The sequence below is a fragment of the Diabrotica virgifera genome, chromosome 1 (assembly GCF_917563875.1).
Source record: "Diabrotica virgifera virgifera chromosome 1, PGI_DIABVI_V3a".
Lineage (NCBI taxonomy): Eukaryota > Metazoa > Arthropoda > Insecta > Coleoptera > Chrysomelidae > Diabrotica > Diabrotica virgifera.
In genome coordinates this window covers 299,157,053-299,179,968 of record NC_065443.1, presented here as the reverse complement: position 1 = coordinate 299,179,968, position 22,916 = coordinate 299,157,053, and the positions used below count along the sequence as shown (strand labels likewise).

Below are 22,916 nucleotides of genomic sequence, written 5' to 3'. Positions count from 1 at the left end.
CCCTCCCTTCAGAATGCGCAATATTATTATCTTTTTATTTATAGTATCATGTGTATGTATACATACGTAGCATAGAACATACGAAACGCGTATATAATATAGGTATGTATAGCACTTATTTTTGGTTGGGGAAAAAGCATTGAGCTCGTAATTTATATATAAGAAGTTTTCACTTCTGTAGGCACTCCTATGAGTGCTTTAAATTTTTTTTTGAGTTGTGACACTGTTTGAGCGGAGGGGCATTATACTGAAAATATTTAGGTACCTCTTTACTAGGAACACAGATGGGAGTTCCTTCCCTGACTATCCCGGCTTCCACCATAACACCAGCAACGATGGGATCTCGGGAATTGAACACGAACTGAGGCAATATCTTGAGTTTGCACGGAAACACGGCGATATGTTTGAATTCTTCACGTTTCCTCTGCTTGAGCTCCTCTCGGTACGCCATGAACTTATCGAAGAGATGGTAAATGATGTCTGCCTGGAAGATCTTGACACCCACGCTATCGGCGAGCTCTTGAGCGTCTCGTTCGACTTTTACGTCAAACGCTAGGATTGTGGCGTACCTAGAAATGATTGATAAAGTTATTGTAAAAAGTAATAATCCTAGGTACCTACACAAGATTATTACACCTAACATAATAAAGTAATGGGGAAGCAGAAAAATGTGGAATCTAAAGGCAACTTTTATAAAATCCAAATGTTGAGCAATTGAAGAAAAGGAAGAACGTATATCGGGAGAGAATGTTTTGTTTAATGAATAAAGTAGTTAAAACGATAGAATTATGGAAAAAAGGACATTAAGGAAAAACTAAAATATAGCAAAAATAACAGAACATAGAATCTTCCCAGTCACATCCAATGTGAAGAAGAAAGTTACCTAATAAAATATTGATTGCGAAATGTACGCTAAAAAACACACATGTACGCACAAAAAGCGCTAAAAGATCTAAAACAATAAAATCACTAAAAACTACCCGCAAAGTCCTAAATTTCCAAGATTCACAACACTTGAGCTACTAATTACTGTTCTATTTTAGCAAGAAATATATCCACTTGCCAATATACTACACTCGGGTGCAAAAAAATCGATCCACTGAAAATTTGGTCATTTTTGATATCTCGAATTTCCTAAAACTGTTGTCCGATTTAAGTGATTTTTTTACCATGTTATAGCCTTATTCATTAACAATATCAATGTAATAATATTGCTGCTAGACAGGTAAACTGTCATTGTATACCGGGTGTACGAATCAAACTGTGCTTTTTTCTCAAAGTTCGCATCACCCTGTGGATTATTCTAGCGTTTATAAAATACTAAAATTAAAAACCAACAATAGCCTCAGGTTTTCTTAACATTCTGTTTTTAGATTTATTCGCTTGTGTTGGATAATAACAAAGTTAGGTACTTTAACAACTGGTCATGTTCGTCATCAGTACAGGGTGTTTCGAAATAAGTGCGGCAAACTTTAAGGGGTAATTTTACATAAGAAACTAATGACAGTTTCCTTTATAATCATATGTCCGCAAACGCTTCGTTTCCGAGATACGGGATGTTCAATTTTTTTTTACAAACTGACGATTTATTTATTGTCTTAAAATCAGTTGAGATATGCAAATCAAATTTGGTGAGTTCTAAGACGAAGTTATTGCACATTTTTTGACATACAATTAAGAATTTAATATTCACAATTAGTGTGCAAACGGGTATTATGACCGATCATATGATGAATATAAAATTCTTAATTGTATGTCAAAAAACGTGCAATAACTACGTCTTAAAACTCACCAAATTTGATTTGCATATCTTAACTGGTTTTAAAGCAATAAATAAATCGTCAGTTTGTAAAAAAAATTTGTACATCCCGTATCTCGGAAACGAAGCATTTGCGGACATATGATTATAAAGCAAACTGTCATTATTTTCTCATGTAAAATGACCCCTTAAAGTTTGTCGCACTTATTTAGAAACACCCTGTATGTACTGATGACGAACATTGTCAGTTGTTAAAGTACCTAATGTTTTATTATCCAACATAAGCGAATGAATCTAAAAAAAGAATGTTAAGAAATCCTGAGGCTATAGTTGCGTTTTAATTTCAGTATTTTATAAATGCTAGAATAGTCCACAGGGTGATTAGTATAGTATAGTTGATCCAAAAGATGGCATAACCCAGACATCCAAAGTGAATGTTATCCTTCAACACCAAATTGTTCTATATGGTCCACACAATGTCCAGAAAAAAGTCACACCATTTTGAGCGTCGGGTTTGGGGGGGGGGGGGAGAGGGGGGAGAAATCGGTGAATTCGTAGTTTTTTAAGTTTTTCGCCAATATTTCTAAAACTCTGCGGTTTAGCATGAATAACCTTCTATACAAAATTGTTCTACATAAAATTTGAAATAAAAAAGGCCCTATGCATAATCTTTCTAAAATGAATGGTTCCAAAGTTACGGAGGTAGTATAGTATAACTGGTCCAAAAAAAGGCCTAACCCAAACATCCAAAGTAAAAGTTTTCCTCCAACACCAAAATGTTCTATATGGTCCACATATTGTTCAGTAAAAAGTTACACCATTTTGAGCGTCCGGTTTGGGAGGGAGATAGGAGAGAAGCCGGTAAATTAGTAGTTTTTTTACGTTTTTCGTCAATATTTCTAAAACTATGCTTTAGCGTAAAAAAACGTTATATACAAAAATGTTCTACATGACATTTAAAACAAAAAATGTTCTATACATAATTGTTATAAAATCAACGGTTCCAGAGTTACGGAGGGTGAATTTATATTTTTTGGGCAATATTTATGATATAACTATACCAAAAACCCAGACATCCAAAGTGAAAGTTATCCTCTAACACCAAATTTCACACCACTTTGAGCGTCGGGTTTGGGGGGGGGGAGAGGAGGGGAGAAATCGGAAAATATAAAAAGTATCGAAAACCTCCACTTTTCACCCTCCGTAACTCTGGAACCGTTAATTTTATAACAATTATGTATAGAACCTTTTTTGTTTTAAATTTTATGTAAAATATTTTTCCACCTACCTCTACCGAAAGTATACTTTTCCGGACCTGATTGTAGGGAGCAAAGTTGTACTTTTCCTCCCTAGGGAGGAAAATATTTTTCCTCCCTAGGGAGGAAAAGTAAAAGTGACGTCATAATATTTCATTCATGAAATATAACTTACTGACGCCCTGTATAATATCTATTTTCTATTACGGAGTATCTATACATTTTAACGTTTATTTATAAAACATCCTATATTTTGCAGAATGGTAAAAAACAGTAAATTGTTATTTTGATTTAACAATGTTTACATTAATAATTTGACTTATATTTGACAGCTGACAGTTATATTGTACCTACTTGTTGTTTTAGTTCTAATAAATTTTGTTGGTTAGTTACATAAATAAATTAAGTAAAAATGACAAAATTACTTGTTATTTGAGGAAGGTGGAAAAACCATATGTATAACATGGGAGTAAAGTGCCTTTTCCTCCCTTGAATGATTACTGCCCTCCGCTACGCGTCGGGCAGTAAACTTCATTCTCGGGAGGAAAAGTTACACTTTCCTCCCTTGTTATACAAATAGCTATTTCTATAAACATTCCTTACGGTAAAGCATAGTTTTAGAAATATTGACGAAAAACGTAAAAAAACTACTAATTTACCGACTTCTCCCCCATCTCCCCCAAACCGGACGCTCAAAATGGTGTAACTTTTTACTGAACAATATGTGGACCATATAGAACAATTTGGTGTTGAAGGAAAACTTTTACTTTGGATGTCTGGGTTAGGCCTTTTTTTGGACCAATTATACTATACTACCTCCGTAACTTTGGAACCGTTCATTTTAGAAGGGTTATGCATAGGGCCTTTTTTATTTCAAATTTAATGTAGAACAATTTTGTGTAGAGGGTTGTTCATGCTAAACCGCTTGGTTTTAGAAATATTGACGAAAAACGTAAAAAACTACGAATTTGCAGATTTCTCTCCCCTCTCCCCCCCAAACCCGACGCTCAAAATGCTGTGACTTTTTTCTGAACATTATGTGGACCATATAGAACAATTTGGTGTTGAAGGATAACTTTCACTTTGGATGTCTGGGTTTGGGTCTAACTATACCATACTAGATGTGAACTTTGAGAATAAAACATAGTTTGATTCGTACACCAGGTATACAATGACAGTTTACCTGTCTAGCAACAATATTATTACAGCGATATTGTTAATGAATAAGGCTATAACTTGGTAAAAAATCACTTAAATCGGACAACGGGTTTAGGAAATTCGAGACATCAAAAATGACCAAATTTTCAGTGGCTCGATTTTTTTGCTCCTGAGTGTATATTGTCAAGAGTATATTTTGTCATGATTTGATAAGAGCAATATAATATTCTGTTTAAATAACAATAATTATAAAGTAAGTACTCACTGACTTTCGTGTTCCAACATAATCGATGCTTTCATCACGTCTTTCTTCACTACCGGTCCTATCCTGATTCCAGAGTACTGAAACAAATAATTAATTTTACTATTTTATTTGGGAATAGGCCACAATTTAAGTTTGAAATTAAATTTATTTGACGTTTCGATTTCCACTTCGGACACAATAATAAACAATTGATCTATAAAAAAAATATTGGAACCAGTATGGATATATTGCGACCAAGTCTGCGGATGCGCTAACAACAATGGCTTAAATTTATTTGTTATTTATTTTTTCCTATGCTTGTGTTGTTTGAACTCTCAAGTCTCTACATACTACACTGATTATTTCATTCATAGGAGATTCTGACCAATAGAAAGCTAAAGAAATCTGAATTAAATCGATAATTTTTGATAATTGCCCGTCGTTAAGTATATTACGTCAGATGCCCTTCGTTGCTACGAAAAAATACATTCAGTGACATTAATGACAAGTAATGTTTTAAAAATTATAAAAGTGATGACTTTCAATCGTCAAATATTTATAAAAACTGTGTGTTTAATGGTACTTACATAAATAAATTACAATAAAATTTTGGTTTTGAACAGTTTTATTCATGAAATAATCGCAACAAATTGCACTCGACCTCTGAAATTAATATAGAATTTTTGCTCTCGTGACAATTTGACATAATTTCACTTGCCTTCGGCTCGTGAAATTAAAACTGTCAAAGTGTCACTCGGGAAAAATTCAATAATTTCAGAGCTCTTGTGCAATTACTACTGATTATTTTATTCATAGGAGATTCTGACCAATAGAAAGCTACAGAAATCTAAATTAAACTGATAACTTTTTTGATAATTGCCCGTCGTCAAGCATATTACGTCAGATGCCGTTCGTTGCTACGAAAAAAATACATTCAGTGACATTAATGACAAATGTTTTAAAAATTATAAAAGTGATGACTTTCAACCGTCAAATACATATTTATAACAACTGTGTGTTTAATTGTACTAATTTGTACTTACATAAATAAATTACAATAAAATTTTGGTTTTGAACAGTTTTATTCATGAAATAATCGCAACAAATTGCACTCGAACTCTAAAATTAATATAGAATTTTAGAGCTCTTGTGCAATTACTACTGATTATTTCATTCATAGGAGATTCTGACCAATAGAAAGCTACAGAAATCTGAATTAAATCGATAATTTTTGATAATCTCCCGTCGTTAAGTATATTACGTCAGATGCCCTTTGTTGCTACGAAAAAATACATTCAGTGACATTAATGACAATTAATGTTTTAAAAATTATAAAAGTGATGACTTTCAATCGTCAAATATTTATAAAAACTGTGTGTTTAATGGTACTTACATAAATTAATTACAATAAAATTTTGGTTTTGAACAGTTTTATTCATGAAATAATCGGAACAAATTGCACTCGACCTCTGAAATTAATATAGAATTTTTGCACTCGTGACAATTTGACATAATTTCACTCGCCTTCGGCTCGTGAAATTAAAACTGTCAAAGTGTCACTCGGGAAAAATTCAATAATTTCAGAGCTCTTGTGCAATTACTACTGATTATTTCATTCATAGGAGATTCTGACCAATAGAAAGCTACAGAAATCTAAATTAAACTGATAACTTTTTTGATAATTGCCCGTCGTCAAGCATATTACGTCAGATGCCCTTCGTTGCTACGAAAAAAATATATTCAGTGACAATAATGACAAATGTTTTAAAAATTACAAAAGTGATGACTTTCAACCGTCAAATACATATTTATAACAACTGTGTGTTTAATTGTACTAATTTGTACTTACATAAATAAATTACAATAAAATTTTGGTTTTGAACAGTTTTATTCATGAAATAATCGCAACAAATTGCACTCGATCTCTAAAATTAATATAGAATTTTTGCCCTCGTGACACTTTGACATAATTTCACTCGCCTACGGCTCGTGAAATTAACACTGTCAAAGTGTCACTCGGGAAAAATTCAATAATTTTAGAGCTCTTGTGCAATTACTACTGAAAATATCCCCAAACAGTTAATAAGATCCTGCATGAAACAATATCCAAGGCAACAAAATAGAACAGGTAGAGACATTTAAATACCTTGGAATAATTTTAAATAAGAAGTGGACAGAAGAAGATGAAAATGGAAATAGAATAAAAGCAGCCACAAGAACACATCATTCCCTGTATAAAAACCTCTTAAATAAAAAGGAAATAACAAGGAAAACCAAAATGGTAATATTCAAAACTACATATGGAGCAGCGAATTGGATATTGAACGACAAACAAGAAAAGAGATGGCAAGCTGCTGAAATGAGGCATTTAAGTCAAGTCATGGGAGCTAGGACAACCGATAAAAGACGTAGCGAAGATATTAGAAGATAATTAAAAGTAAAAACATTAAAGGAAAAAATTCATGAAAAGAAATTAAAGCGGACTGGGCCCTTATTTAGAATGAACGACAACAGACAAGTTAAAATGACATGACGAGGCCGATAGGGAGAAACAGGAGAGGCCGACCAAGGAAAACGTGAAATACAAGTGTGATAGACATATTGAAGAAAAGAGGAAAATCGTAGCAGGAAGCCAAAGAATTAGCTAGGGAGCGAAAAAAGTGGCGTAAGTTCGCAGAGAATAACGTGTAAAGAAGACACCTCGACACCTTCCGGTATAAGTACGGTGACCATATCTTTTGAAAGAAAAAAAAGTACAAAAAACAAAAATGTATTAAAAACGCAAAATGTATCTTGTTATTGGACAAATATAACTTTTTTGCATTAAAAATAAATAAACTATGTAGCTAAACATAAAAAATTATATCAATTAAACTAAACATAACACATTACTTTAACTCTGAAAAAGTTACAAGCCTGTAATTAAGAATTTTTAGATGAGGGACCTGGAATAGCCTCAACTTCTTCCGGTTTTTTGCATCATTCATATTTTTCTGAATTTAAAATTAATTTGAGAAGGTGCTTCGACTGAAGTAAATGAAACATTTCATACAAGTCTCGTCAGAACTTGCGTACACCAGCATCGCTGCTTTGAGAGTGGATATGGACATTTGTGACTTTTCCGACGTCCAATAATAATTATTTATTACAGAAAATAAACGCTCGATAGCCGCACTAGTACCCGGAAGCAGTGGTGGATTTAGGGGGGGGCTAGAGGTGCTGTAGCACCGGGCCCCCAGATTGAAGGGGCCCCCAGAAGACCTACACATTTGTCTAAAATTACGTATTTGGCATTCTGACGCGCCGTCGTACTTATTATTTATTGTAAAAATTACTTTGAAATTATTGTTGTATTGACAATTTCATATAATCTTTTTTCTGAGAGAAAAGGAAAGGAACACCCGATAACCACCCTTTTATGACATGACATAAATGGCAACAGATTAGCAGGTATACTTTTACATCTCCTTTTCGGAAATCTTACAATACAATGCTTTTAAATCGCTCTGAAAGTTAAAGGTGTTTGACAAAAATAGATGTCTTTCAATGGGTGCCATAAAGTTAAGAAATGAAATATAAAATATACCTACTTTACCCTTTAAGCTTAACAACAAGTAAAACTTTTGTTTACAACCAAGTAAAGTACCTGAAGAACGTCAAAGACGACAATTAGTAATTCATACCTACTTAGTGTCATAAAAGCATTTGTTGAAAATAAACAAAGAAAAAAAGCGTTACCATGTCTTAGCCTTGTATCTTCTGCATAATTTTAAATGTACTGAAGTTTATATTGTTTTAATTTTTAAAGTGCCTTGTCAAAAAAGAGTTGGGTAGGGCCCTATACAAGAATTAGCACCGGGCCCACTATTGAATAAATCCGCCCCTGCCCGGAAGACAAAAAATAAATTCGCATAATATTTGTAAGTTTTTCAGTTTGAATTGATCTACACACTTAAAAACTTTAAGCCATCGATCCTGACTATTGTTTCTTCTCTGTTCCAGTCAGCAATTTTTTCACTTGTAGCCACGTCTTTCAAAATTCCCAGTTCGTCAAAGAGTTGATCTTCGTTTCACATGGTTGCCTTGGTATACAATTTAAAAGCTTCGAGAGAATAACAAACATCGTTCCATGTTATTTCACTTCTTATGCGAGCTCCACACTTTCGCCGAAGTCGATCGAGGTTCAACAAGTACGAGAGTGTAGACGGCCACCTTGTGTAACTTTGCCTCACTTCGTTCTACTTCCACTCTCTGTCGGTCTGGTCAAAGGGATCTTTGTTGGTATCGCACCGCTCTTTGTCGGTATCACACTTCCTCGCGAAGTAGAACGAGTGTGTAGAGAGGGTACTTCGGACTTCGGTCAACTTTGGCGAAGTAACTTCGCCGAGAGTGTGGAGCCCGCTTTAGATCTATGCTTTTGAATAGTTTAAATTCATGAAAATTTGTACTCCAGTTTTCTAGGTAGGTTACACATTTTGTGTAAAAATGTTTCACTTGTGCGGTGAAGTTTTGTGTACCACCACCGCACCATAAGCCTAATGTCTCACACACTTAAAATGTTTTTAAAGATCATTCATAAACGCATTTACCAAACACTTGATATGGATATTAAAGAAACCCACTTTGGATTTACACTACTAATCCAGAGATGCTTGGATGTGAACCAGGATATGTACGTCTGTTTCATAGATTACAACAAGGCTTTCGATAAAGTCCGCCACAAAGAGCTAATGGACGTCCTCAAAAGCAAAACAGTTACAATACAATGACCTTTGAATTATAACAAATCTATATTATAAACAGCAGGCACACATACGCATTAACGAACACACATCAGAAGAGTTCGAAATTAAAAGAGGAGTGCGACAGGGGTGTGTATTGTCACTACTACTATTAAATGCATACTCTGAAGGAATTATGAAAAAAGTTCATGAGGGAGAAACAGCAGGAATAAAGGTACCTAAATGGAACGCCAATTATTAACAACAACAAGACAAGATTAAAAAGATACGCGGACGACACTATCATAATAGCGGACACCCTCCAAGACCTCCAAAAGATAATGAACAAGATAGTTGAGTATGGAGAACAATATGGATTATCAATAAACATCAAGAAAACTAAATTTATGAGGATATCAAAAACCCAAAATAATGATAAAAGCCTGACAATTAAAGGTAAAACTTTAGAACAAGTTGAAAACTACAACTATCTTGGCACAATAATTAATCACACAAACGATTACTCCAAAGAAATCAAAGTTCGAATAAAGAAGGCAAGAACCAACTTCAATAAAACGAGAAAGGTAGTTTGTGAAAGAGAACTGAAATAATTAAGACTTGAGCGTTAGGCTGGCAAGGTGTTATATTTCTCGACTCTGCTTTAACGGGATAGAAGCATGGTCAATTAACGCGTCAACTACTAAAAAGTTGGAAACATTTGAATTGTGGGTAAAGGTACCTGAAGATAGCATGGACCGAGCCTGTAACAAACAACGAAGTCATGAGAAGAGTCAACAAAAGAATGGAAATATTGGAAACCAAGAGCTGCAATACCTGGAACAGTATACAAAGAAATTTGTTTAAAAGTAGTAAAAGATAAAAATATGTATTCATTTTTTAGAAAAAATAAGTACATTCGCGTGTCCTTAGAAAGGTTTTAAAGTACATTAGGACAATATTTAAAAATAAGTACTGTCCTACTTAAATAAGTACATATGGTCACCGAAGGTATAAGATAAACATTGAACATCGATTATGCTATGTTATGAAACAATATCCAGAAGAAGTGAACGCAGGTGAAACTCTCCTATGGCCGTCACCGCCGCCATCAAAGAAAAAAAAACATCGCAACAACAAAATAACAAAAGTGTGCCTGTTTTTTTATTCTATAAGTATTGAAGGTTACTATACGGGTTTTGGTATTTACTGACACGGGATCACGTACAAGGATATGAAGGCCGGATGTTCGTTTTACCGAGAATTAAAGAAGCGGGGTTTGACATAGGCGCGACGTCCATTTTAATTAATTGTGATATTGCAGGAAATTTATCCGTTATCAATCAAACGGACATTATTAATACAACAAATAATGTAAACAATTCAAGGACTATTGATTTCTGTGTGTAATTTTGTTTTACGTCTTAAAAAAAAAGAATGTGTGTGTACTTTGCACGCACGTAAGAAGATATTCTTCTATTATATAATAGGTAATTTAAACTAAGTAAATATACTTAAAAGGTTATTTGTATTTTATTTAAAAATCAAACTAACTTTCTTATCTACCACTTTCAATATTTTTTTATTAAAACAACCAAAAATAAAAAAAGATATGAATCGCCCAGGAATTGAACCCGCGTCATTCCAATCTCAGAGCTAACGCATTACCCACTACTCCATCGAGGTCCTAGAAATTGACATGTAAGTTTCGGACACAACACGGCGACATATATGTAGTGTAAAAATGTTATGCTTACATAATATAATAATATTATTTTACTACAGAGAAACACAAATCCAAAAACACAAGAATTATAATAAATAATACATTTCCTAAAAACACTAATATATTCTTTTAATGACTTATTTGCACGGTTACAGATACATACATACCTATCTTGAAAGATTAACAATGAACTACATACTGTCAGAACTACATACTGTCAGTGTGCGCCAGTGCCGGTTTAACACAGTCTGCCGCCCGGTGCTGATATACGGATGCCACGCCCAGGCTCAAAAATATTTTTAACTTTATTTCAATTCAACAAAACATATTTTGAATACAAGTTTGTTAAAGTAAGGAAAACAATTACAACTTTTTTTGGTTTCAAACTGAAATGAATACTAAAAAAATACAAGAAAACAATTAAGAGCAAACTTCAAAAAGTAAAATAAAAATGTACCTAATAACATTCAAACAGGTAACATGAGGTAGGTAATCAAATACCTTTACTATTGAAAAGCTTGTTTTCTTTCTTTTACTGAAGCGAAGTTTTCGATATCATTTATATTTAATTTATTTAGCAGGTCCTCGTTAATGGATAAAACTGAAAGGAGGGCAAATTTTCTTGGAAAATAGATCTGTCCCCTTTTTTGTGTCGAAATAGAGCGTTCGCAACTTGCGTTTGCGACCATTATGGAGAAAAAATACGCAGGCAAATATTAACGTTTGAAAATGAAGATATTAGTTTATTTTCGTATAAGACCTGTACCAATTATTCTAAAGGAGTGTCTATTTTTAATTGGGGTAGAGACATTAACAAATGCTTTAAATGAACACATTCTTGGAGAAAATACTCGTCCAAATCCTCCTTGTATTTATGTTGTAATTCAGTTGCCGATCTGAAAATATCTTCATCGTCCGTAGTTTTTAGTTTAAACAAAAATTCAAATGCTCTTGAACAAGATTTATAACTCTCACATCGGTGAATAATCTCCGACTTAAAATTGTCTGTTATAAAAACATCACATTGTATTTGAACTTTTTCTTTTTGGCTTAAACTTGCCTCCGAATTCTTTTCTCCTAATTGCAATTTTTTTTATTATCCTCTTCTCAACATAATTTTCGTTCCCTGTTAACAACATTCCTAAGGCCTCGGAGTAATCAAAACGATCACGTAAGAACTCAAAATAATCTGCTAAAGATGATACCAGATATAAGCGGGTTATGCTTAAATCCATATTTTCCATATTTTCCTTTCGTACTGCTTTATTCACCTCATTAACCCTTTGTAATAAGTCAATTCAGAATGATAAAATTATTCTGTTTTCCAACAATTCAAGTTTCTTCGAGAGAGAAGCTGCTTCAACTCTTACTACATTTTTCTCATTTATATCGGTTGATATTTCAATCAAACCGTAATTGCTTTTTAACGCCTTTATGGCAACAAAACGAGAAGACCAACGGGTTGTATGTACTCTTTTAGGTAATAATGTCTGCCCCGACTCAGGCGAATCCTTTATTGCACGGGACAATAACTCCCACATGTGTGTAGACACGGAGAAAAAATTGTAGATAGCCTGTACCAACATAAAAAAGATGTTGCTTCCAAACAACAGTCTACTGCATTTTGGACAACCAAATTTAAATAGTGAGCAGCACACACCACAAAGAGAGCTAAATTATTGTAATTTTTAATATGTTCTTGCAAACCAGAATACTTGCTACTCATATTACTGGCATTGTCGTAATACTGGTCTCTACAGTTCCTAATATCTAATTTCAAAGACTCTAACATTCCAATAACTGTTTCCTCAAGTTCTTGTGAGCTATGCCCAGTGTTTTTACAAAATCCCACGAATCTGTCCACGGGATTCCCTTTATTGTTACAATATCTCAAAATTAGGTACTGTAAGTTGGTCATGGTGTGTTATGTCATTATGTTGAATCCATGTCATGGTGTTGAATCTACACTTATAAAAGAGTATTTGTTTGCCTCAATTTGCCTAACAATTTCATCAATGACTCGATCGGACAAAATATTCAGTAATTCCATATACCTATCTTTTGACAGATATGACGTTTTGCCCTTACCTAAATTTGCTCGTTTATTAATATGATCATTTAAAAATGGATCATATTCTGACAATAGTTCCAGTAGTGGAACAATCATGTGGATTTGTATGCAAATTTTATTTTACCATATCCGTATAATTTCGGAAGAGCACGAGCTTTGCGCGTACCGCCCAGGAACCTTCAACCGCCCGGTGCTACAGCCCCGAAAAGACCCCTGGTTAAACCGGCGCTGGTGTGCGCAGGCGCGCAAATTTATGTACAATTTTACCTCGATTCGCCGCTAAAGAAGAATATCTTCAAAAACATTTTTTACAATAATTATTCTAATCCCCTTTAGGAGTGATGAATCCCCTTTAGGAGTGATGAATCCCCTTTAGGAACTCCTTTTAGAAAGTTAGCCCCTTTAGGAACGATGCAATAATTCCAACGCTTTTCTAATTTTTCGATACCGCCCTTCTAAAATGATCTATCTTTGTCTTCAGTTTCGGCGATTATCTCCTCTTCTGAGTTATATCTCTTGCCACGGAACATTTTTTTAGATCGGAAAAAGGTGGTAATCATTGGGGGCCAGATCTGGACTATACTATGGGTGCGGAAGCAATTAAAAGCCCAATTCGTGCATTTTGCCATTGTTTTCATCGACTTGTGACAAGATGCATTGTCTTGGCGAAACAATTTTAAACTAGTTTGGCCTAGGCCAAACTACTTTGTCCTAAACACTATAGGATAAACTAGTACAATGATGATATCCCTACAAAGCCAAAATAAATAGATAAATTGAATAAAATACTATGTAATTGGAAAATAATCATTTTTATTAAAACAATAATGATTCGTCGGTAAAACTAATGGACAATTGGTAATACAAACAATCATATTATAAAAAATAATCAATTTCTTTTTATAAAAGCAATAATTATACCTCAATTATAAAAATTATGATTTATTTTCCCATGGAGTGCTTTGGTGGCACTTAGAAATGCGAAGTATCATTGCCTTCTTGCACTTGCATCTGTTTGTGGAACAGTTTTTGTTACAGGTGCGTTTGACAAAATCTTGTCCTGATCCACCTGCATCTCTCGTAGCTGCAACTTTTAACGATATTTTAGAGCCTTACTTTATATTATCTGCTTCCTCTCAAAAAGTTTGGTAGCAAATGTCAAATTCTGATCTGAAAAAAATTATCAAATGAAGCTGCAACAACCAATAAAACCAACAGCATGCTACGAACGAATGGGGTAGGCAAAGACGAAGACAATGATTCAGTCATGTAAAAAGAATGGAGGAGCACAGACTACTAAGAATTGCTCTAGAAGGAAAACCAGCAGGCAAGCGTCCACCGGGGAGACCACCAAAAAGATGGAGAGATAGCTGGCAGTCTACCGCTCAAGAAATACTTCAACGTCGGAATTAACAGATCGACAGATCTACAATAAGTATAAGAAGAAGAAGAAGCAGCAACAAAAAGTTTTCCACAACAAAGCTGCATGTGCAAGAAGGCGATACTTCTTCGTCAATTGTAACAGATAACATTATTGTTGTTATCTAAATGTATATAACTTTTGTATAACTTGTCATTTTAGAGTCACAGTATATGCTTTGTCTAACTCAGAGATTGTTAAAAATCTGGTAGTTATCTTTATAAATGTTTATTTATTTTGTATATCATTTATTTTTATTATTCCTTTATGTTCATTATTACAGGTTTGATATATCTAATATTTGACAGCAGTGTAAGATACCTGGGAGAATGATTTGTTAGTTATTTATTGTGTTCGTCTTTAGCAATTATTCATCTTCATTCCTTTTCAGTACATTATTCTTATTTTATTATTTCATCTTTTAGTCATCCTTACTATCTACTTAGAGCTACTGTTCTTCGACAGGCATGCAAACGAGCCGTATCCATCCTTGAGTGTCAAGTTGTTCTCTTGCATCTCATGCTAGCCAACTCTATTCCGTTTGTCTCTGTCTCTCCATACTTCTATCCCTTTTAATATCCCCTTCTCTTCACTTCTACATCCTTCCACTTTCCTCCACTAATACTACTGGAAAGTAGTATTTTTCCTACTGCAGCTTCTCAATGTAGAAGCCACTTCACCCTTTTCTTTACACACCCCACTCTCTCTTCATTCTTGTCCCATTTTGTCCCACTAGTTCACTCTTTTTTCCTTACTTCTGTTGGAGTATATCTCTCTTTTTACTTTCACTCCAACAGAAGTCTTCTATATTTTGTTACATTGGCCAATGTAACAAAAATAAGAAAACTTCTGTTGGAGTGAAAGTAAAGAGAGTGATAAACTCCAACAGAAGTAAGGAAAAGAGACTAGATGTAAGCTATGGGACCAATGAAAATAGATGGCGAGGTAAGGGAGAGAGTGAAGTGGCTTCTACGTTGAGAAGCCGAAGTAAGAAAAATACTACTTTGCAGTTGTACTGGAGAAAGGGGAATTAAAAGGGATAGAAGTAGAAGTATGAAGAGACAGAGGCAAACTGAATAGATTTGGCTAGCATGAGATGCAAGAGAACAACTTGACACTAAAGGATGGATACGGCTCGTTTGCATGCCTGTCGAAGAACAGTAGCTCAAAGTAGATAGTAATGATGACTAAAAGGTGCAATAATAAAATAAGAATAATGTACTGAAAATGAATGAAGATGAATAATTGCTAAAGACGAACAAAATAAATAAAACTAACAAATCATGGGCGCCATGAAAATGATCTCCGATCATTCTCCCAGGTATCTTACACTGCTGTGAAGTATTAAATAAATTAAATCTGTAATAATGAACATAAAGGAATAATAAAAATAAATGATATACCAAATTAGTAAATATTTATTAAAAATAACTACTAGATTTTTGACAATCTCTGAGTTACACCAAGTGCATATCATGTGACTCTAAAATGACATACATTATACAAAGTTATATTTGAGATAACTACAATAATGCTATCTGTTACAAAATTACATAAGTACCTCTTACTTACATATAGGGTACAACTCACATGAGTCTTCTACCAAATGGTTATAGTACGCTTGCTACGTACAACTGAATTGAAACCGACGAAGATGAAAATACTACAAATAAATAGGCCCAAGCCTCACTAAGCGAAAATACCATAATGAATAAATAAAGTTAAATATACAAATGAATAAAAGTTATAGTAATGAAGTTAAGATAAATACCGAACCGATGACCTAAATTAACCGAGCAAATGCAATGAAATAAAGTAACGATGAATTAACCGAACAAATGAAATAAAGCGAATAAATAAGAAAATATTTGGGAAACAAGCAAGTAATATTACAAAAATAACTATCAAACCAATAATAAAGTATAAACAACATAATTTTCTAGGCTTATTACCTTGTGCACAATGTAACGTACCATATGATCGTAAATAAGTTTGGGAACCTAATACAATACAAATATGTGATAAAAAAAAACCAGAGGTAAACTAAATCTGGAAAAAAAACATAGTGCATTAAACCAAGAGTCTGAAATGTAAAAAGAACCAATAGTTACTAAAACACATCACTAAATGTTCCCAAACAAATCCAATGACTCCTAAAAGTCCGCTACTGCATCCCAAAATGAGCACCTGGATGGTACGAAATGGTACCTCCTGTAGGTCCAGGTGTAGAATGAAAAGGAGCCGGAATGCCCCCCAAATAGCTTGTTCCCAAAATTACATACTCCCAATGGTGACTTGACGGTGGCTATGGGTGTCAAAGGGTTAAGACTTCACAATAGGGTTCTATCTTCCTTCCAAATGGCGGATTCAGCTTCCATTCGCAATTCTAAGTGATAGCAAAGCACTCGATGAAAAAATAAATAATAATTTTTACAGTTGATGTATAACAACTATTGCTTTTATAAAAAAATACTCATTATTTTTTATAGTATTATTATTTGTATTCAGTACCGGTTTAACCTAACTTCGGGCCCTGGGCGCTGGCGGTTTAGGGGCCCCCTTCATTGCTATTCGTTGTCAGTTTTTTTACTGTTTACGTGTTTACAGTTAATAAATGTGATAATTTTTTCACTAATTATGTACTCAGTGATTGTAATAATTTATTTGTACAACAAAAACTACTACTCAAAAGTGTTAAAAGTGTGAAAAGTGTTAAAGTGATTTTTTAATAATATATTGTTATGGAACGCTTACAATTTTTAACATCTTTAACAAAAAAATACTTGGATCACAGTATATATTATGCTGATGTATTATCTGTTTGGATCTTCCACAAATAATACACAATAAATAACTTTTTATGAAGTTCACGTCTTAAGTCAATTATTTATCAAATACACTATATATCAATAATATTTAATCAATAACTCAAAATATTCCCGATGCAATGTCAAATATTTAAAATTGTCACTGATTGTCAGTGTCTGACTGACAATATATGCTGACAATATTATATTCGGCTGAGTGCGTTGTAAAACAAAGATAGATTTGGAAAATATTACCACGGCATTATGTTTATTTTTTCGAATCCTGAAAAAACCAATAAATATTTTTGAAAAATTTAAACGCAGAATGAAATACTAAATTATTACCGAGGACCGAAAGTCCCTTAGAATAAATAAAAAGTTTATTTTGAATGAGATATTTGAAATTAAAAATCACACTAAATTTTCTCTTAGCTTTTCACCCCTGTAACTTATTAAAATAAACATTACCGAAGTTCTCAGGGACTTTCGGCCCTCGCTAATAACGTAATCTTTCATTCTGCGTTTAAATTTTTCAAAAATACTTATTAGTTTTCTCAGGATTCGAAAAAAATGAATCCCCATTTGAATAGCATTGCAGCCGAAAATACGTACCGATCCTCTTAACTATAAAGGTTTATTGTAAAATCCATAAAATAATTTGTTTTAAACAAGCAAGAAGAATAGCAAACGTAAAAAATAATCCAAAAAATACTTTTAAAAACATAAATAAAAAACAGAAAGTTCCACAAAACAACACATGACAAGCAAAAAAACATATTCTAAAAAATAAATAAAGACAAAAATTAGATCACTTTTTTTCTTGACTTGGCATTCGCAAAATGCCATATAATATTATCACAATTCAGTTTCTCCAGTTCTTCATTCTCTATATACAATAGTGATAATGCGTCTAGGTTTTTTTGACCCAAATTTAACCTTAAGAGGATCGGTACGTATTTTCGGCTGCAATGCTATTCAAATGGGGATTCATTTTTTTCGAATCCTGAGAAAACTAATAAGTATTTTTGAAAAATTTAAACGCAGAATGAAAGATTACGTTATTAGCGAGGGCCGAAAGTCCCTGAGAACTTCTATAATGTTTATTTTAATAAGTTACAGGGGTGAAGAACTAAGACAAAATTTAGTGTGATTTTTAATTTCAAATATATCATTCAAAATCAACATTTTATTTATTCTAAGGGACTTTCGGCCCTCAGTAATAATTTAGTCTTTTATTCTGCGTTTAAATCTTTCAAAAATATTTATTGGTTTTTTCAGGATTCGAAAAAAATGAACACAATGCCGTGGTAATATTTTCCAAATCTATCTTTGTCTTACAACGCACTCAGCCGAATATAACATTGTCAGCATATATTGTCAGTCAGAAACTGACAATCAGTGACAATTTTAAATATTTGACATTGCATCGGGAATATGTTGAGTTATTGATTAAATATTATTGATATACATATAGTGTATTTGATAAATAATTGATTTAAGACGTGAACTTAATAAAAAGTTATTTATTGTGTATTATTTGAGGAAGATCCAAGCAGAGAATACATCAGGATAATATATTCTGTGATCCAAGTATTTTGTTGTTAAAGATGTTCAAAATTGTATTCGTTCCATAAAAGTATATTATTAAAAAATCACTTTAACACTTTTCCTCTTTTCTCGATTGAGTATTAGTCTTTGTTGTACAAATAAATTATTACAATCACTGAATACATAGTTAGTGAAAAAATTATCACATTTATTAACTGAATTAATAATTTGCAATTATAAAAATAACAGTTATCCAAGAACATTCAAAACTTATCTCTTTAAATTAATGATGACATTTTCAAGTAGAATGACATTCTAGTAATGTTTCCATATCCATACCAGTGTGAATTTTACTACACGTAATTTGCCGTGTAAAGACAGAAAAAGTAAGGATACACGTAAAATATTTGCGAATTATGTACCCATAGCCTTAAATATGTTTTTATTCTTTTTAAAGCCGAAAAAGACCGCTCACCTGACGCGTCAAATAAAGCAGTAAAGTTAAGATATTTGGAAAAGTTGCCTTTACATCCTGGATGACATAAAATTTTTCATAAATTATATGTTTATTCAAATTTTGGCATAACGTTACAAAATGAGTAATTTCATTATGCAAGTTCTCTTTGGTTTCATCAACATCGTTTTTATGTTTCTCGCATAAAGTATTAATTCACGTCTTGACTTCTTCTTTATCTAGAGAAAAAATACACCTAAAAGCTGATCACCCCTGTCACACCCTTGTAGAATTTAGTTCGCGATTCTGAAAACAGCGACTAATTTTCTAGACTCTAAATTTTTTGCGACAGCAATTTTTTTGTCGCCGCGACTACAAATCGCAAGTGGAGTGCTAGCCTTAGAGGCCACTGTATAATGCCAAATTACAATTTTTGTAATCGCTTTACTTTTGAATGTTTGAAAGAGTGTGTACATATTGTTTGGGTATTGGCATTTTCAAGAATAATCTATTCTTTATCTATAAATTAGATGTATGTATATCTATTTTTGTCTTTCGTTTAACTATTTTAAAAGAACTTATTTTCTTCCTATTATAAAAGAACTTATATTAAAGCCGAAAATTGAGATAAACCTATTATTATATAAGCCCCACAATTCAAAATGAAATTATTAGAAACTAAAAAAACTCCGTTTATGTGATTATTTTGGATACAATTCGAGGCATAGCTAAATCTGACAACTTTCTGTAGTTTTTGGAAAAGGGCCCTGCCACAAACACTGACACGAGTCCCCTTTAGGGCTAGGCTACGCCACTGTGTGTAGGCATGAAGAGATGTAACAATAGAACATAGGCTTTTGCAGTGTATTGGCGTATCTGCGTATGAGATTTTTTTCGGAGAATATGTAGATTATTTAGCGTCTTTATTTTTTTATAATTAAAAGGAACGGGCCCCTTCGGGCCCCGGGCCCCTGGGCGCCCGCCCCAAGCGCCCAGTGGATAAACCGGCACTGTTTGTATTACAGAGTACTTTATTCAGTTTAAATATCTATTTATTTATACTTTGTTTACGACAGTCAATGGGAGCAAGAATAATATTACTTCCGAATTCTATCCTACTGCATGGATTTTAATGAAATTTTGGGAACACCCTCTACTTATCTCCTAATTCAAAGTCTACCCTATGTCGCTGCGCGCTTTTATCTTGGGGGTGGTTCCCACCCCTTCTCGGGCGTGGAAAATTTCTTGGTTATACTAACCACGGAATTGGCTAGAGAACCTAATTCTAAGCAAAAACTGTTCTATAATTTTTTTTTGTAAACTTAATACTTAGTTATTCGTGGTTGAAAATTGGCCATTTCCATTGAAACATAACACCTTTTCAAACGTTTTTTTGCGAATACTTTATGCATCTAACTACAAAAACTGTGTATAACGTTTTTGTAGACTATAAAAAAACAAAGAGACTCGTTCCTTCATAAATCTTCCAGGTATAATAAAAAAAAGAGATATGGTAGGTGAAAAGGGTATGTTTTTTTGGTGCATGCTCAAATTGGTGTATTCAACTTGAAATAATAGAGAAACGGTCGATTCTAGGTGTATAATGCTACCAATTCCTTTTGTAGTGTTTGAAAAGACCTTTAAAATGAGCAATCTTAAAGGTCGATTACGTTCAAACTAAGCGAGATATGCTGCAAAAAAATTGATGACTAATGTATTTTAAGAAAAAATGAGAAGTATATGTAACCCCCATCCACCAGAATTTAAATGCATCGTTTTCCTTCTACAATACCTTTTATTATAGTGTTATTTCTATATTCAAAAAGTTGAACGGGTTCAAAAATAATGGTTTTTGAAAAAAATAAGATCAAATCATAGAGCTTATTTTTAAATTTTCTTAAAAATCTTCTTTTTCTCCATGTAACTTGAAAATTATAAGAGATACAGTTATGAAAAATAAAAACAAATTATTTATCTAAAAAACGTGGTATCTTTACTTCGTATCTCTTATCATTTTCGAGTTACATGGAGAATAAGGAAAATTTTTAAGAAAATTTAAAAATGTGCTCTATAATTTGATCTTATTTTTTTCAAAAACCATTCATTTTAAACTAGTCCAACTTTTCAAACATAGAAATAACACTATAATAAAAAGTATTCTAAAAGGAAAACGATGCATTTAAATTCTGATGGATGAGGGGTTAAATCGCTGGTACCTATGATTAATGTGATTCCTAATACATTTGCAGTGAAAATAATAACTCTTTGATACGTGTTGGCGATACAATTTTTTTATATGCGTGTCCGCGAAGATTATAACTCCCAAAATATTTATAACGAAAAGATTTAGTTCATAATAGATTCCGACGAAAACAATTATTTCCCTTTCTGTTTCTGCCGACGAAAACAATTATTTCTGAGAACTTTTTAGTAATTATAATTTTCGTGGACCCACAAACAGAAATAATGTTTTTTGCCGATACTCCTCAAAAATAAATTTTTTCGCTAACACTTTATTAGGGAGTATAATTTTCACAATCATATGATCAAAAATAATATTTTTCGCGGCGTTCATTGAAAGTTCTACTCTTAACGGCATTTTTCGGAGTTATGCTTTTCGTAGACGGCGGCGAAATATACTTCTCAGTTCTTCTTAAAATACATTAGTCATCAATTTTTTTGCAACAGATCTCGCTTAGTTTGAATATAATCAACATTTAACATTGCTCATTTTAAAGGTCTTTTCAAGCACTACAAAAGGAATTGGTAGCATTATACACCTAAAAGCGACCGTTTCTCTATTATTTCAAGTTGAAAACACCAACTTGAGAGCATGCACCAAAAAACTAGGTAGGTGTCTTTTCACCTACCATACCTCTTTTTTTATTATAACTAGAAGATTTATGAAGGAACGAGTCTCTTTTTTTATAAGCTACAAAAATGTTATATGTATACAGTTTTTTTAGTTAGATGAATAGTTTTTAAGGTATTCGCAAAAAACCGTTCGAAAAGGTGTTATGTTTCAATGAAAATGGCCAATTTTCAACCACGAATAACTCAAAAAGTATTGAGTTCTCAAGAAAAAATTATAGAACAGTTTTTGCTTAGAATTAGGTTCTCTAGCCACTTTCGTGGCTATTTTAACCAAAAAATTTTCCACCCCCGAGAAGAGGTGGGAACCACCCCAAGATAAAAGCGCACATCCGGATAGGGTAGACTTTGTTTCTTGAGCTATTCCCTACTTACTGTGAAAATAGAAAGTAAATCGATGTAGTAGGATGGAATTCGGAGCCAAATACCCTCATTGACTGCCCTAGTAGGTATACTATAATGTTTATACTAGGCCGTACTAGTTTATCCTGCAGTGTCCGTATTAATATCAGGATAATTAGGACAAACTAGTTTGGCCTAGGCCAAACTAGTTTATCCTATAGCGTTCAGGACAAACTAACTGAAATCGGGTTTGGCCGGTAACATATACAGTGCCGGCAAAAAAAATCTTTACATTGCCAAATAAATCACCAAATTTGAAGACAATTTGCTTGCGTTCTGTCTGCGCTTAGAGGGGAGGGTAGGGGAGGGGGATAGCGTACTTGCGACGGGAATTATCTGTAGTTTACGGACTGGTTGGCTTATTTAGGGTATTCTGCGCGTTTGCACTGTAAACAGTTGGTTTTGTGCGGGTAGTCAGTATTAAACTTCTTCTCATTTACCGCGTAAAGTTTGAGATCGTCAAATTCTAAATTGAACTGACA

General features: G+C 33.2%; 1 protein-coding gene across 1 annotated transcript in view; it reads right to left on the bottom strand.

The window, feature by feature from the left end:
- LOC114329399 (eukaryotic translation initiation factor 5B) overlaps nt 1-22,916 on the bottom strand; it is a 105,109-nt gene that overhangs the window by 18,850 nt on the left and 63,343 nt on the right. Inside the window, exons 14-15 of the mRNA XM_050642186.1 lie at nt 4,439-4,515; nt 266-569 (exon numbers count right to left, since the gene is read on the bottom strand). Coding sequence (XP_050498143.1) covers nt 266-569; nt 4,439-4,515 — 381 coding nt within the window. The remainder of the gene's footprint in view (nt 1-265; nt 570-4,438; nt 4,516-22,916) is intronic.